Here is an 18,635-nt window from a genome sequence, read left to right as displayed (position 1 = left end):
ATTGCGTGGGTGCGAATTGCGGATAAAATGTTTAACATGAATTAGTTTTTGTGAACAGAGCAAATCTAAGGTAAGGGAAGATTTTCAAACACTTATATTAGAGTAGTGGGACTGGTAGACGTCCTGCTAAATAACTCCCTATGTAGACGGGTTTTTACGTGGACTAAGTCCCATCTTTGGAAATCTTAACAACAGCGCTTCCAAGTCCCATCGGGTCCTAGACTATCTTACCTATAAGCTGGGATCAACCAAACGCATGCACAAAATTTTATTGAAATCGATTAGGTAGTTTCAGAGATTAACGCAAAGTTCACCTACTGTAAATGAATTATACTATACCTATAACCTTCCTGCAAGTACAAGCATTAATATCGCCAACAGATAAACGACAGGGTACGCCATCTATTAAAACTAATCCGTAACAATATACATACCAAATTACCACTGCAAACTATATCAGTTTCACTTTCGCTGTAATCTGGTACAAATAATAAAAAAAACATTCTATATTCCATTTGAGGCATTTAATTAAATATTTCTTTTGTAACCTGCATGTATTCGGAAAGCATAAAATTCGTACATCCAAATAAATAAGTTTTTTCATTCACAAAGGCGATATTGCTTTTGGCACACATATGGTATGTTCATTTTAAATCCTTTTATCAATTTCAGTCCTATGCCCAAGCTGTACTCCTTCAAAGCGTAATATAGAATAAATTTTCCGTAGAATTTGATAGCACGCAAAGTGCATACAAAGGATAAGTGACACATTCAATAACATCATAATCTACGAAGCGGGCGACAAGTTTCTAAGACCTAATGTCAAAGAAAATACACGAGCAACATTTTACCTTAACCTTGAATTTGCAGCGAATGAACAAGCTGGAGTGCGCTCTTGCAGCAAATATGAATAGTTGTGCAGTTTAGTAGGTTTGTAATATGAATAAGATCGCAGTCCTTGTGCTCATTATTTTTGTATATATTTTTCAATTGTATATAAAACCGTGAAGTAATATTGAACCTTATACATTAATCTTTACGAAAGAAATAAATTCGAAATCCTCCAGAGTCCAGCCCAAAAGGGAATTGCCAAAATGTTAAAGACATGTTCGAAATCCAAACAGTAGGTCTGTGTGCTGAGAGTCACACAGTTTGGCCTTGACATGATATTATTAAAGCTTATTAAAGTGAAGCTTTACAAACTACCTGGTTTTGGTAATACTGGTACATCGAAAATTTCACTTAAGCTTAATTATTATTCGAGAGGAATGATGTAATCCGGGCGAATTTACACGTGTTCCGAAAACATGGTCTCAAGCTAAGTGCATGCTCGTAATCCTTTTCGGATGCGATCACCTAATCTCTGGGGTCTTAAATTAAAATTCGACGCAACATACCTCATGTGCAGGAATTCCATCCTTAAACTTATGTCGTGAAGCCGACAACTTTGTGCAACTGAAAGTATTTCGTTTTCCAATATATTCTGTGGGATCGCAATTAGCTTATCGCATTAAGATATTTACAATGTATTTACATAATAATATTAAGCCCCTTTTTAAATATTGAAATATATCTATAAAGAATGGCAGTTTTTTAAATATGTAAATTTTAGAAAAAACATCAATGAAAATTTTATTTCGAATTCCAAACCCACAAACAAAGATCTATCATAGTTCGAAGGATCATTATTTTCACTATATAAATTAACAAAAAAGATACGCTTAAAGCCTTAATTCCTTAGCTATATTTACAAAGTGTAGTCTAACTCTCAATGACAATTTCTCAGAAATAAATCTCAGAGGGCACTCACTAACATGCGACAATTGCAAATACGTGTGCAATTTTTCAATCTATTCCTAACAATGTTCTTATGTAATGCCGTTATTAACACTTTGAATTGTTGTCGGAGCAATGTATAATCTTTGCTCTTTACAAAATTATCGACTAAACGTAACGGCTACGTAATAAAATCTATATATGTATAAAAATGAATCCCTATTTCCCTGGATCGCGCGTGAAAGGCTGGACTGATTTCACAATTTTTTTGTTGTTGTGTTTGTTATTTTTAGGAGAAGGTTCTTTTGAAAGAAAAAATTCAAAAAATTCCGCGGATAATTAGAAAATTTAAGAAAACTTAACGAAAATATTGTTTTTATGTAATTGTCAATTGTTTGAAATAACTGTCAGCGATTGACGGAATGCGCGCTGCAAATTCATAGTTAAGACGGGACGTCTGTTGGGTCAACTAGTACATTATAAATATAGTTTAACGTATGCAATGCGAAGAATCAAAGCACCTTTTGCCGCCTTATTTTGTAGCAACGAAGCGTACGAAGCCTAAGTACGTTGTGATGCGACTCGCGACCCTTTAAACAGCTTTACATTATTACATTTTCTATGCTAAACGTCTTTGACACGCGCTTCGCGCAACAGGTTTATTTTCAAACCAATGACAGTTTTACACAAACATCAGCTCCGAATATAGATTTAGGAAAAACCGTATACGCCTAGTTGTTCTATACAGAGAAATTTTAATTAAAATTCAACGCGAAAATCTTCAAATATTCGGCTTTTGTAATAGAAGAAAATCATTCAAAGTGTACGGCCAGGATTTTTAATGTTAAAACTAGGTGCATTTCCCAACGAATAGTACAGATAAATGGGAAATACACAAACAGGCAAAACATCAAGCTTTTTCCTTTTTTCAAGGATATACAACAATTATCTGCATTCAATCCCAGATGAGGCTTATATTAAGCAGTACAAACCAGACAAGTGCGAGTTGGACTCGCGTATAAGGCTTCCGTACAAACTTCATAGGCAGGTACATTAAAAAAGCATCCTATATTATTGCTCTAACTAAAAGACAAACTAGGTTAAATGACAAACTTAACTTCCTAGACACGTTTATAGCAGCAACAGCAAATAATAAGTTTGTCATAGTAAATTGGCTTTATTAGTTATTAAAATACATATTTACGGATTTCAGATTATTTCTTTACACATGCTGTAAGATATTATTTCCTGCCAAATTTCACGATTATAGGTCAATGGGAAGGGCTCTAAAATGTGGAATATAAACAGTTATATCTTCTGGTTACGTTGAAGGTAATATAATATCAAAGGCCAAAGTTCAGTAAATGATACAAGCGGTAAAGGCGACGGGTCCTGGCCAAGCGAGGGCATAACAGCTAGTCCCTCTCTGTTCGACATACATAATAATATGAAAATTGAAAAGCTTCAGTGTAATACTGATTGTATAAATATTTATTAGTGTAAATGCATAACAACGCGAGATCAATTAATATAATTCAGTAAACGCAGATTAATCGCTAATTGGATTGCAGTGAAATTTCGCACACGAACAATCAAGCCATGAATTCACATATTAAGAGCTACTTTTTACTCCGTAAAGTTTGAGGTGGACTTTCATTACGGAAAATATTTTCTCAGAAACACTGTCTGAGCACCAATCTTAAACAAATTGTCATGATGCAGAATAAAACAGTCTTGATCCTCAGGAACGATAAGTGTCAAAAAAGTTTTTGGATAAATTGTCAATTTTCTAGCGGACTGTATATATTTAAAAAAATCTTTGAATGCAGATCTTAATGTCTTCAAAAACTGTGAAAAGTTAAATTAAGTTTTGTTGCTACAGTGGTTAAGGTAGCTGCTATTATAGTCTCTTCTTAAAGATCCAATTATATAAAAAAAATGTTAATGATACTTGGTGACGTGCGACGATAGCCTTGTTGGGTGTGTAACGGACTGCCAAGACTAATGTCCGCAGGTTCAAATCCCAAGGGCACACACCTCTGACTTTTCTAAAATCATGTGTGCATTCTTTGTGAATTTATCGTTCTTTTTAACGGTGAAGGAAAACATCGTGAGGAAACCTGCACATGTGAGAAGTTCTCTATAGGAATTGCGAAGGTGTGTGAAGTCTACGAGCCCGCACTAGGCCAGCGTGGTGGACTAAGGCCTAATCCCTCTCAGTAGTAGAGGAGACCAGTGCTCAGCAGTGGGCAAGTATATAATGCAGGGCTGATATTATTATATTATTATAATTGGAAAATTATATAGCCAAATATTTAACGGATAGTTATAAGTCGATTGATTCTTGCAATTATAATCTATCTATACATATTATTTATTTATAAGGTTTTCCAGCAGACTTAACACTACGATTACAATAATTTTAATATTATAACTAATAGCTGTAATGTAAGCCCAATGTTAGGAAAACTCAACATGCACATAATTTAATCGAAGGTTCACGCAGTACGTTAACCTATGCCAGACTATATAAATCCTGTAGAGAAGTTAAAACAAATATTTAAAAAAAAGTAACTCACAAAAAAGAAGCTAAAACTGTGCAAGCTGTAGCTAAGAATAAGCAAAATTTCTCATTCCTCTGAGGTTATAAAACAGAGTCCCCTTTTCTGTGTGTATGTTATCGATTTTCTCAAAATCTACTGAACGGATTTATATAAAATTTGGTATGAAGATAGTTTAAGACCCTGAGAAGGGTATATGCTACTTCTCTCCCGGGAAAATATATACTTTTATGCCGGGAAATACCATCACGCAGACGAAACTGCGAGCAAAATCTAGTGTAGATATAATTATCTGTCTGAACAATTAGTGACATTTTACGGAAATAATCCCAAAAAGAACAATGTTTATAGTTTTATTTGTACATACTAACGTCCAGGGATAAATTAATTCAAAATATGGTGTCACTGTTTAAGTTCGTTCGTTTTAGTTACTTGATAATTAAATTTAATATTAAAAATGTATTACTTAAAAATACGGTCTCGTCTTCGAGAAATCAACTACACAAATTGTGTATAGACGGACAGGTGAATCATATTGATCACTAGATGTAGCTCGTGGCCTCGCCCGCGTTACGAGATGTTCCCGCTATCAAACTTCCTAAAACACTGTATCACCCCGTAGCGCTACCTGGACTACTCCAGCGCTATTTTTTTTTTCCCCACGGGAGCAAGTAACCGGGATTTAATTTAGCCTATGTGTTAATCCAGGACACGATCTATATGTGTGCTATATTTTGTGCAAATCCATTCAGCTCTTTCTAAGTTTACTAGTTTACAAACTAAGAAACATCCAAACATTTTCACATACTATCGCATTTATAATACTAATAAGAAGTAAGATACAGACGGGTATAATACATAGCCGCATCAAAGTATCCACTATGATATTTAAATATAAATATATTAACAATGAAATGGTCATAAATTTGTCGCAAACAAACAAATGGTAGCTTACACCCTTTAATTGTTGCATAATATTCTAAACTGAATTATCATAGTAGAAAATGTAAAATCTGGGTAAACACGGAAAATCAAGTACCCTACAGCATTGTAAGCTCTGTCAGAGGCGCCCTGAGCCCTTTAAATAACTCAATTCCAGGTTGGCTTTAAAGCCGTATCTTAGCCAATAAATTAACATGGTTATGTCATGAAACGCCGGTATCACAGCCTTCGTTCTTTGACAGGCGTAATTTAACTATTTCATCCAAAAGATAAAGCTATTAGCTGATATAGGGTGTAACGTGATCAATGGGTCGACGCTGCAGACTAATATAGGCCGATGTGCATCGATTGAAACCTCCAGGCATGTTGACCGATATTACGTGGTCTAAATACCTTTTTTGTTCAAAGGATATGTCTAAACACATTTTTTCCACAGTAATGCTAACCAAGATAATGTATATATATTTGGATAGAACAACTGTAAACTGCCTATTGAAATAAAACATAATTTTTTAAAAACCTCCTATTTTGAGTTCTTTGTATTTTTTTTACCTAGATACTTATTACACTTAAAATGAACGCTTTTAAAATAGATACTTTTTTAATCATCTGGGCTTTTCTTCATAATTTTAAAGGATAATGGGATGAAAAATAACGGTAATTTCTTTAACATAATTAAAGAACGATAGAAGAATCATTGTATTATATAAGTATAAAAAAAATATTTTAAGATTCGGATACTAAGAGACACTACAATTTAATTGATTTCAATTAATAACTGTTTAGAAAATTATATATTTTAACTTGTTGCGAATTTATTTATAGGAAAACAAATATTTTCGTAAGGCAAAATGAAAAAAAATATCAGAAGGCAAAACCAATAAATATGAGAGGTGCCTAAAGTTATTACAAATTGCATTTTTGATAACGTTTTTTCGATGTAGAGGCACAAAAAAAAAACACTCAACAAAAAAAAACATAAAATCAAATTGCTTTAAATTATTTGGCTTAATCTGTTGATGAGCTATAAATACTATGCATCATGCGACTCTGTGGTTGATAGTTTATCATCAGCTTCTAAATAGTTTACCACTAATCAGTGGCAGGCCGCAGGTCCCATTTGATTTGGCCAACTAACTACCCAACAAAAACCTTCGATATTGAATTTTAAAAAATACAAAAAGAAACAAACAATAATTTACATTGTGAAGGAATCGTATCCAAACGCTTTGGGAGATTTATGCTGTATAGAGCCTCGTCCTGAGTCTGCTACTGTCTCTAGCCTCTAACTTTTTCAAACTATTGCGCTCCAATGAACGCTTTACACGTTGCCGGAGAGGATTTTACCTCATTAATGTGTGCAGTCAATGTAATAAGAAGGTACACAAGTTATCAAGGACGGTCAGGCGTATCTATCTTGGTGCAACAAGATACCCAAGGCCGTTTAGTATGCGTCGAAGGCCACAGCGGGATTTGATTGATATGGCGGTATAGGGTATATGTACATAAGGTTAGGGACTCGGCCCAATGCTCGCTTGAATATAGTTATACTCCCGAGTGACGACATTGGGACATAAGACTGGTAAAATAATATGACAGTTCTCACCCCCCGGTGGTGGTAATGACAACGCGTTTTTATCCGAAACAGATACATAAGTTATGCCTTACAATTATTATTTCTAAAAAAAGTATTAAAAGTAAGTAAGTAGTAAAAAAGTATTAGTAAGATTTTAAGCTTGATAATATATACTCAATCATATATATAAAACATAAGCAGCTTGGGCTGTACCATCTCTGGTAATATTTGACTACTAGTAAAATCATGAATAATGACCACTTCATTTGCCTTTTGTATGTCAGGCACACGTTGGATATACTTATTATATAGAACTTGTAGGGCCAAGTTACATTTTATCATGCAAGTAAAATTTCACAGGCGTTGTGAAAGAGATGGTTTATAATGTTCGTATAACTTTGATACGGCTTCTTTATTTTACAAAATTAATAGAAAATACTTCACACATCAGTTTTAGTTCTATTTAAATAAATCAAAGACAAGCGAAAATGCCCACCTATAGATTTGCTTAGTATTCCTCATTCAACATGGATATTTAGTCCTGTATTATGTTTCAACAAGCTATGAAACATTAACGAAATATCATAATATTTATTACTTACCACCATTACATGCCCAGAAAAAGCTTGATTTCTATAAGTTCCTAACAAACCAGGTAAAGGCAAACTTTAAATTGGGAAAGCCAATCCAAATAAAAATATTTGATTTCATTTGCTTCCAAGAAATTAATGTGGTTTGTAGGAACACTAGGCAAGTTTGTTAATAAATAGGGAACATATGTTTTTTTATTTATTCTAACAGTTATTTAAAATAATATATAAAAAAATATTTTTATTAATAAGTAATAAAAAAATAGCTAACTTGTTATTTTAACACTTGTTGAACCTATTGATTATTGTGTCTGCAATATAAAATTGTTAAGATACTTATTATACGCAGTATTTGAATGTTAAATCAATACGCTTTGAACATAGTCCAATGACTGCACTCTGACGCCTACTTCACTATTAATGAATATAGAACTCTCTACCCTTAGAACTTAGTATGTGACCTTTCTTTGCTGAACAATATTATCAAAACCTGATGTAACGATTCAATTTAAAGATTTGATATCTCTAAACTTCTAAATATTATATGACATGACTCATCGAATAAAACTAATATCGAATATACAAAATAGAGTTTCTGATATAATGTAAAAAATAAAAATTAAAAAAACAAGCGTTTATTTACTTTTATCAAGATCGAATTTAATATATAGTTATTGTATTATTTACACAAGTAAACCTCGCGAAAAGCTTTTATCTCTACATATAAAATTGTCGTTTTGTCGTACTGGCCAATCTGATCTGAAGTATTTCCTCTTCGGTGAATAATTCCAAAATCAAATTTAAGATGCATTTAACTGATACATTTATGTTTCGAAAACAGTCATTTATTTGTTTTTTCCTGATTAGTTTTTCTTTGGCATCTCATATCGCATAATGGAAAACATGAAATATCGCTATATTTACGCGTATGTGTTCCACCGTGGCACCAGTGCTGCAATAACAGGTCGAAGTATTAACGACATGTCAGGTACTAGTGTCGCAAAAACAAGATACATTTTTGGTTCCAACGAGTTCTATCTAGAAATTTTGACTTTCAGAACAAGCCTTGTGGATAATAAGGAATTGAATACTACTATGAAAGCGGATCCATTACAAACCACTTCAGAGTTAGCTGCAGGCATCAGAGTGAGTGATAAAACTGTTTTAATCCGCTTGAAGCAAATTGGGAAAGTAAAAAAAAATTAAAGGTGGGTACCTCGTAAATTGAGACCAAATCGATTGGTCAGAGATACCATGTTCAGAGACTTTATTGATTCTCGCCCCTCTGGTTTTTTGAATAAAGGGATCAATGAACTCCCCTATAAGATGTCTAAAGTGTTATAGATAACAATGATGCATAACTTTATTAATTATATTTTCCAATTTACAAAAAAATCGACTTTGTATTCCTCCAATACAAAACGCCAATTTAATATGTAAGGACTTAATAGCATAAAACCAATATGGATTAAAGATAAATCTTTTTAGAGCAAATTTTATTATGAAATAAGCTTATGAGGGCCTCAGATCCACTTTTCACAAAAAAAAAACTCTTTGCAAAGCAGTGTGATAATAACAAAACAAGAATGATAAGTATTTTACTTTAGTATTCAATGTACTTTTTTTAATTTTCTTGACTAAACATACTCAAAATTAACAATAACATAGACATCCGCAACCCCGGAACTTTCGCAATAATTTTGACATACGCATCGACCTTAATAACGTGACTTATTGCAGATTTGGACGATTTTTTTTCTAATTTATGCAATAAGCAACTTTGCGAAACGAACAAGACCTAGATAAAATAGCGACTTGGCTCTTTTTTTAATATATAATGCAATATACTTATACACTATATTTAAAATATTCCTATACAAAAATGTATACATCATAGATAAAAATTATAAAAATTACGACAAATAGTTAAATTGTGAGGATTTTATCATCTAAAAAAAAACTATTCAATTACCTAATGAAGTCGCTTTTGGCGTAAACACTCCTCTTATCTGAACCGCATATTAGCAGAGATTGATAAGGGTAGAAGTACAATGATTACATTTGCGTCGTGTTAGATATATTTTTTACAAACAAAAAAGCAAAAAACATTAGAACTTTATAACAAAGAGGTTTTGCTTGCGGCTTCGCTTACGTGAGAATTGTTTTTCTGGAATAAAAGAGCCGCATTACATTTCCCACAATTAAAATAACCCATAGCACTCAGAAGTAATGTAGCTTTCTAAATTGGTTTAATACTCCCTGAGACAAGTGCGTTCAAATAAACAATCAATAATCTTAAGCTTTATACGTTACTAGAGATAATAAAACAAACTATAAAAAAAAGCAAACAAAATCTTTATACATAAATAAATGGAAATTATTAAAACATGAGCAATATAATTTGCTTTGCCATTTGTGATAACATGTTAATATGCACAATAAACAATTTTGTCAAGTCGCTAAAGCATTATGTTCATGCAATATGTGACTTAAAGTAGAAAATCTGTAATGTACACTCAAAATTTTTAAAAAGACCTAACATCGAATTAATCCTTTCAATAAACCCAAAATTCTGCATCCATGGATATCTAAAATAGTGTCTTCATAACATCCCTGGTTAGAAAGCACTATAACAATTCATAAGACTCGAGTTGATACTGATATAATAATTATAATTAATGATCTAGCAAATACTGCATCAATAAAATTACTAAAACCTTTTTTTATTTACAAAGGAATATCAACAAAATAGTTTGACTAAAAAATGAAATAAAATTAAAACTGTGAGATAAGCAAAAATAATCATTTCTTATTCAGAAAAAAATAAATCAGTAAGTGATGACTAGCACAAGTATCACTAAGTTTGTGCATTTTATAAATTTTCAAGTAATGAATAAAAATTTGGATTTAATAATTTATTCAGTACATATCATTTATTGCCCATTCCTCTTGTATCAAATCAATTTAAACCCATCACATTGGCCAGGATTTAATACCCTCTTGATGCCAACATTCGTTGGGAGTGTTTAAATGTGTGCTGTCTACTTTAAATAATAATAATAAAATTTAACAGCAACCAAACATTCATGTTCATGCATCATGCTTGACTATGCATGATGCATAATTTTATTTCAAATAGATATAGACTATAATAATAAACTGCATAAAATTTTTAGCTCCACTTAATAATGTAAGCTAACTCCCAATGTATAGAACTTTTCCAGAATCATTCACACATCCTCCTAAAACAGCGAACCTTTAACTATATTCTTTAGCAACCACATAGCTACAATGGGTTATATATTACACATCACATCTAAAATGTTTACCTACATTTAATGAAGGATAACATAAATAATTTTGTGCATAATTATTATACTTACCCAACCCTGGGTTTTGTATGAGTTCTGAATCATCAAACTCTAGGCTTGGCTCGTAGTCATGGTACTCAGAGAGGCTTGTGTAGGCTTCCTCTGGTTCAGGTTGGCACCCATGTAGAACTGCATAATAAAATACTGTTACATAAAAAGCATTAACTACCCATGCAATCATTTAACTTAATACCAAAGCAATTACAGTGTTGCATAAAAAAATCAATAATATAATATGGTTTTATATAATTGTTCTACACTACATTTTCAACAAGCTGCCAAAAATACCTGTTTCAAACATGAACTAATTTAGATAGCAATTATTAAACATTGCAGAAATTGATGCAGTGTAGGCACCACAACATAATAGTAATTTACCTATAGTAAAAATAAAATAGGTAGTATAAAACCTATTTCATATAAACTCAAATTTACCAATTTGAATGGTGATCAATCAATAGTTATTGTTGTTTGTAAATGCGACATATCTCTCTATCAATAATTCCATATACTGAAATGTAGACTAAATGGTCTGGTAGTGAATGAGAATTCTGATCTCATTAAGCACAGATTTTATGATGTTATAAAGTTAAAAATAATATACAGCATTGATGTTGCGGTTATATATGTTAATTAATAGTTTTTCATATTGTATATCGAAAATCGAAACCAGAGAGTAACGCCCGCAAATGAATTATATCAACTACAAATTATAGGATACAATGTCGACCTACCTGCATCGGCGACTATGCACAAAGTAACAAGAATAAATAGAAAATAAAATCGGGCGTGCCACTCAGATGCTCTAAATAGGATAGTTCTAAGTACTCTTAAGACAGTCTATAACCATTTACATATTATAACATATAAATAGAATTACAAATACCTTGAAACGCCCTCACGGGGTTGAGTTTGGGTTGATGCTCTGATTCCATCCTCGTAGCACTACCTATTCAATAAAGAGCCCTACCCTCCCGTAACACCAAATTGTTAAATCTGTAAATGTCACTTCCTCTTTATACATATATATATATTTTAAACACCCCACGAAGATTACCAGCTGGCACAGAAATAAAGACAAGCTAATAATAACCATCTAAATAATTTAAACATTACAAAAAATGGTAAACGTAGGATAAAAACTTACAATAATAATTGGAAATATGTTTTTTTAACTCATATCACTAATGGCTAGTGAAGTGACAGGCAAACCAGCTCTCTAACATAATAGGCCTATCAAATTGTCAATGACATTTCGGTGATTATTCGGGACTTTCTAGTTTATATAAAGAATTTCCTGACCAATCCTATTTTAGCTACTTATATACAGAAATTCTAAATATTATACAAACGCTATTTCGAGAGGTTTGTGACTGACTTATAAAATCACATGAACATAATATTTTATCGAAAAAAAGTATATACTTACTGTGAGTAAATATATACTTAGAACATCGATCAATTCGAATAATAGGATTTTTTTTAATCTATGGAAACCAGATGAATTTACACTATACAGTACATACCTATCACATAAAAAAATTGTTTGCTACGCGGTCAGCCTTAAGTATGTATATACCGTGACGTCACAATTTACCTTCAACTTGGAGACGCAGCGACCTTTAACTTTCGTTGTGTTTTTTGAGGGTAGCTGATACACGAGTCAGTGGGATTCTGTATTTAAACCTTTTAAAAAATCAGGAAATCTCTATATTACTATAATTCCTATTGAATTGTGTTCTGTATATTCTTAGTGGTGTCGGTAAGTGTTTTGTGTATTAATTAGTCCTTGTTACTATCTCATATAGTAACAATGGACATATCACCTCCGGACCCCCCGATCCCCCCGGATATTTCCCAAACGGTTGCTATGGATGTTATTTCCCCCCCTGCACCCCTGATACTAGTGTGGCTAGACAATCGGCCTATAAACGCCAAAGCGATGACTCCTCGGAGACAATCATCCCTACCAAAAAAACTAGTTCAGCACAACCGGTCCTTGAATGCCCTTCCATTCAAACCTCATTCACTCACACAAGTTACAAGGAACTTTTGAGTTCTTACCCTGATTCAAGCACAGGTCCATTTATCGTTCATGTGTCTCGTGTTGAAACTGATCCTTCATCTGGATCGACCATCAGACCAATTAATTTTGGCCAGTTTTTGTTCAAGCATAAAATACCAAACATAATGAAAAATGGGGTAAAAAAAGTGGGTCGCAACAGAATTTCTATTGAATTTCTTACTGCTGTTGATGCAAATAATTTTTAATTAATCCTACTTTATCACTCAATAATTATGTTTCTTCAATCCCGTCATACAATGTGACCCGGTTGGGAGTAGTTCGAGGAATTCCTGTTGAGGTTTCCATGGATGACTTCATTAAATACATAGAAGTTCCAGATGGATGTGGTAAAGCAATTAAAGCGAGACGACTCAGCAGAAAGGTAATTACAGATGGTGCTCCTAGTTGGCTACCAACTCAAACTATTGTAATTACATTTCTGTCACAAAAATTACCCTCTTACGTATATTACTTCTATAACTCTCTTCCTGTGGATATATATATACTTCCCACAATTCAATGTCTTAACTGCTGCGGTTTTGGTCACATTAAAACCAATGTCGGTCAAAAACTAGATGTTATAAATGTTCTCTTCCACACCCAGGTGACTCATGCTCGGTGGACATGCAATCTGCTAAATATACTTCCTGTTCTGGTAGTCATTTTGCCACACACAAAAGCTGTCCTGAACATGACAGACAAAAAATATAAAAATGCTCATGTCTAGGGACAATGTGTCTTACGACATGGCATCCTCCAATTTTAAACCTAATAACTCTTATTCACAAGCTATCAAATCTTCCCCAATTAATATGCCTTCTCCTTCACCCAATAATTCACCTCCTAAACCTTCTTCATACAATAGAACTACTTTCTCCTCCCCTCGATCCCGAGCCCCATTAGGTAAGAGCTATAATAGAGTGTTACATTCTGATATTACTTCTGATCCTGCCTCTTCACAACCAAATGGCTGCGCTTTGAATACTCCTGTAGATGACTCTCTCCCAGAAAGTAACCTTCTAGAAGGTCTTATAAATCTAGTATTCACTATTATATCCACATATTCTGATTGCTTACCGACCAACGTTGCCAATAAATTACAATTAATTTTTTCCCTTGTTAACAATGGATCCAATAAAGATTCTTCAGTGGAACAGTAAGAGTATCTGCAATAAGAATCATGAAATTTCTCTTATGATTTCTAAATATTCCCCATCTATCCTTGCTATTTCCGAGACTTGGCTTGTCCCTGGCTCTCATTTTCGAGTCCCTGGATTTGCAGGTTTTCGGGATGACAGGGACGATGGCTATGGGGGAAGTGCTTTATTTGTAAGTCAGTCCCTCATTTATACCCAGTTAGCTGTTCCTCCTCATAGTCAAAACTTTAATGTCGTGGCTGTGAGGTGTTTTAACATTTCTTTTGTTTCTATTTACATCCCTCATCCTTCTTCCTTCATATTCCTTGAACTTCGTTCTATTTTATCTTCCCTTCCTAGTCCTATGATAATCATGGGCGATTTTAATTGCCACCATACATCATGGGGGTCCTATCGGTGTGACCGTGTCTCCTTTCCTCTTCTCGAAATATTGGATGATTTTAATTTTTGTGTTATCAATGATGGGTCTCCTACCCGTCGTGTTTACCCTTCTCAGAATCCAAAGAGTGTTGTAGATTTATCCATTTGTTCTGCATCTCTTGCGTCTCTACTACATTGGGAAATAAGTCCCCACAGTTTTAGCAGTGACCATTTTCCAATTGTTATCTCCGTCCCACTTAATTTTCCTCTTCAAAATCCCTTCTCACCTCTCCTCAAATATCGTTTATCTGGGGCTGATTGGCCATCATATGTAGCATCCCTCGATTCCCAATTAAATGTTATATCTGGCAATAGTAATTTACACCCTTTAGATGCATATAATAAATTCGTTGAGGCGATTTCTTCGTCTGCAGACTCTCACATTCCACTTAAAAGGCAAATCATCCAAAAAGTCGCCGCCATGGTGGGATGCAGAGTGCACGAGCATTATTCACCAACGCCACAAAGCTGAAATTAAATATAACTCTTCAATGACGACAGAGAATTTCATTTCTTTTCAACAAATGTCGGCCCGTTCCCGCAGATTATTATCCCTTAAAATATAGCAGGGTTGGGTGCGGTTTTGCGAAAGTCTGTCACCCAAATTCCCTTCATCATATGTTTGGAGACAAATAAAAGGTTTAGATCTGCCTGTAATTTTTCTAATACCCCATCCAATGATCCTTCCACTTGGATCGACTCCATTTGCTTCTAAAATTGCCCCTCCTTCAGTCCCAGACTTTTCCTGTCTTCCCCTCTTATATCCTCCTCTTCCTTCAACTCACCCCCTAGCATCCCCATTTTCGTTTGAAGAATTGCAATTGTCTTTAGACGGCCTTGTCGACTCATCTCCTGGGCTTGATGGCATTCCCTATTCGTTCTTGACAAGAGCTAACGATAACTGCAAACAGTTTTACCTAAAACTGATTAATCATTTTTTTGAAACTGGTGTTGTTCCCGATGCATGGAAAACACAAATTATTATTCCTCTTCTCAAACCAGGTAAAAATCCTCTTCACTCTTCTTCATATAGACCCATAGCCCTCTCCTCTATATTAGTTAAAATTTCAGAACATCTGCTCAAACATCGATTGGATTGGTTCATGGAGAACTCAGGCAAATTGTCAGATACGCAGTTTGGATTCAGGAAAGGCATGAGTACTCTAGACAGTCTTAGCATTCTTACAACTGATATTTACCGCTCTTTCCAAAACAAAGAAGTACTTTTAGGTGTCTTTTTAGACATCACTTCTGCATATGATAATGTTCTTCTTCCGGTTCTCAGAGAAAAACTTCTAAAGCTGAGTGTCCCTGAGAAGATGGTACATTTCATATTTAATTTGATGACGAGCAGATCAGTGGTAATTAAAATCAATAACACATTCTTACCCCCTAGAACTGTCTGGAAAGGCCTACCTCAAGGTTCAGTACTGAGTCCTCTGCTTTACAACATTTATACTTATGATCTGGATGTAGTGGTGAACAGTTACTGTCAAGTCCTACAATACGCAGATGACCTCGTACTTTACTCATCTTCCAAATTTATTCACTGTGTAGAATCTGACTTAAACCAGGCACTAGCATATCTGGGTGATTGGTTAAATGTTCATGGTCTCACCCTATCAACATCAAAATGCAATTCTGTGCTGTTTACAAAAAAAAGAAATATTCCCCCTATACTAGATTCGAGGATGACTGGTATCCCCCATTGCCTTTACATTTCCCAAAATGTGAAAAATGATTAACATCTTGCGTTCCCTGTCTGGAGTTTGGTGGGGTCACATCCTTACTCTCAAAATTGCTATACAATGCAATTATCAGAAGTCACCTGGATTACGGCTGTTTTCTGCTAGACCATTGTAATAAGGCAGGTTTGAATAGTTTGGATAAAATACAAGCTAGATGTTTACGTATAATTATGGGGCTATGAAATCTACTCCTATCAATGCCATGCAAGTGGAGTGCGTTGAACCCCCCCTTCATATCCGTCGCCAGTACCTGTGTGACAGATTTTTCTTTAAAATTGTTCAATCTTCTTCTCACCCTCTTTTAGATAAACTTAGAACTCTTTCACAGTCACTTCCAAGTAATCCACGGTCCATGCCTTGTCTTCTTCTTAGTTTCCGCAGTTTTTCTCAATTATCTTGCCCAACGTTCCAATCCTCACTTAGTCCTTTGTACTCCCTTCCTTATAAGGCCCTAATTTTTAAACCCTCTGTCCTTCTCAATTTCGGCATAAATAAAGGTACAATCGAGGCAAACATTGTTTTTAATGAGATATTGAATTCAAAATGGGAGGGTTGGTTACCAATGTTTTGCGATGCCTCTAAATTATCAGATGACGCGTGCGTGGGTTCGGCTGTTTGGATTCCTAATTCACGCATCATACTTTCTTTTAAATCTCCTCCCTGCACCTCTGTATTTACAGGGGAATCTATAGCAATACTTGAAGCTGTTCGATTTGCCCAATCGCATAAATTAGATAAATCTAATTTTTTCCGACTCTTTAAGTAGTCTTCAGGCCATAATGTCCAATCCGTTCCGCTCCAAATCTAAATTCCCTATTACCTTGAAAATAAGACAGACATTGTTTGAGTGTGCTCTACATAACCTTAAAATAGTACTGGCCTGGATTCCGGGTCATGAAGGGATTCATGGCAATGAAACTGTGGACTCCTGTGCAAAATTTGCGACTCAGAGTGGTTCCTTGGAATACTACAATTACTTCAGCCAAGACTTATGTCTTTTGTCCCTTACTCGACTAACTCGCACATGGAATGAGCAGTGGCGGGTATCTAAATCGGTGAAGGGAAAATACTATGGAGACATTGTTCCAGATATCCCAGTCAAACTATGGTTTTTTCAAGTTCCGTCAATTGGACAAAACTGCTATTTCCACAATCTGTCGTCTTCGTTTCGGCCATGCATGCACCCCGATTCATCTGGCAAAATTAAGGGTTAGAGACCATTCACTTTGTGAATGTGGCTTGGAGGAAGGAAGCGCCGATCATTTATTCTTTTTTTAATTGTCCCAAATTACTGATATCCCACTATTTAATATTCTTCCTGATATTAACAAAGTTATAACATAGGTAATACTAAAAAAGTCCTTTCTAACTTTTTAGTCATAAGTGTCAGATGTTTCTGTACGTTTAGTTATATCTAATGCATGTGGTGTTATTTATTTATTGGTTTAAAATAATATTTCTATGCGTGATGTCTACTTATCATATACATGTTGTTGTAGATCACTAACATTTGGGGAAAACATCAATTCAATACGTTTCCATATATATTATAATTCTTTGTTCAATACGCTACGAGGGAAAAAAAGAGAGTCAACTGTCACTCAAGAACTGTCTTAACGTAGTGGTTATATTCTCTATGGAACTGTCAAATCCCCTTCGTTTATCTTCTCCCATTAACAAAAGTCTTCATCATAAAGACATTCAACTTTAATACCCAGATTAATACCTCAGTAATCTGCAGTCTGAAACAACGTGACATTGGCGGAATAGCTTCATAATCAAGCTCGTCGCCAGTAATCAAAGAAGAAGAAGAACTTTCGTTGTTCGAGTAATTTAGTACATAAGCGTAAGAGTTATATCAAAGATGAAATATCACTATGGCTAAGGTTCTTCTCTTTGTACGGATGTGCTTAGATCAAACAAGCTGAAAATATATTTACAGAAACATCGTAGGAACTAATAGAAACTGTGTAGACAAGTATAATTTACTTATATAAATAATAGGCACTATCTTGCATATAATAGGTAGGTATGCATAATAGTATGTGTTTTTGTGAGTGCTATAAATGTACTAGTACTTAGTAATACATTTATAGCACTACTACTACTACTACTACTCAGGATAAAAATCTCAGTAAGAACATACGCATAAAATGTGACCGCCGCTACAATAATACGAATATATCTAGTTAGTATAATAATAATTTTGCACACTTATTTACTAACTTCTAAAAAGAAAAAAAATGTAAGTTTTTGTTTTTATGCTTGTTTCAATAACATACAATATATGTAAATTAATTTGTATTTAATGTAATAGTTTTGTTCCATATTTACCTTAATTAATGGCGAAGCATAGATGGATAGAGATTGCAAAACGATAGAGGAACATGGAATTCTTGAGGAGGCTGTTACCCAAAGAGGAAATCGAT

At 34.1% G+C, this 18,635-nt stretch overlaps 1 protein-coding gene and 1 long non-coding RNA gene across 3 annotated transcripts in view; one reads left to right on the top strand and one right to left on the bottom strand.

Annotated features, from left to right (window-relative positions):
• The window catches only part of LOC115445613 (rho GTPase-activating protein 1), a 55,148-nt gene extending 43,097 nt beyond the window's left edge, over nt 1-12,051 (bottom strand). Inside the window, exons 1-3 of one of the 2 annotated variants that reach the window (XM_030171943.2) lie at nt 11,964-12,051; nt 11,703-11,812; nt 10,829-10,945 (exon numbers count right to left, since the gene is read on the bottom strand). In XM_030171943.2, coding sequence (XP_030027803.1) covers nt 10,829-10,945; nt 11,703-11,751 — 166 coding nt within the window. In that variant the 5' untranslated portion in view covers nt 11,752-11,812; nt 11,964-12,051. Of the gene's footprint in view, nt 1-10,828; nt 10,946-11,702 lie in introns of both variants that reach the window. The other variant, XM_030171944.2, reaches the window with a different exon arrangement.
• A 70-nt stretch (nt 12,052-12,121) lies between these two features.
• Nucleotides 12,122-18,020, top strand: LOC119190820. Its single transcript, XR_005113158.1, has 2 exons — nt 12,122-12,578; nt 17,706-18,020. It is a non-coding gene; the product is annotated as an uncharacterized LOC119190820 (long non-coding RNA).
• The last annotated feature ends 615 nt before the right edge of the window (nt 18,021-18,635 follow it).

Source organism: Manduca sexta, chromosome 27, assembly GCF_014839805.1.
Source record: "Manduca sexta isolate Smith_Timp_Sample1 chromosome 27, JHU_Msex_v1.0, whole genome shotgun sequence".
Classification (NCBI taxonomy): domain Eukaryota; kingdom Metazoa; phylum Arthropoda; class Insecta; order Lepidoptera; family Sphingidae; genus Manduca; species Manduca sexta.
The sequence above is the reverse complement of the archived record's forward strand: the minus strand, read 5'-3'. Positions and strand labels throughout refer to the sequence as shown.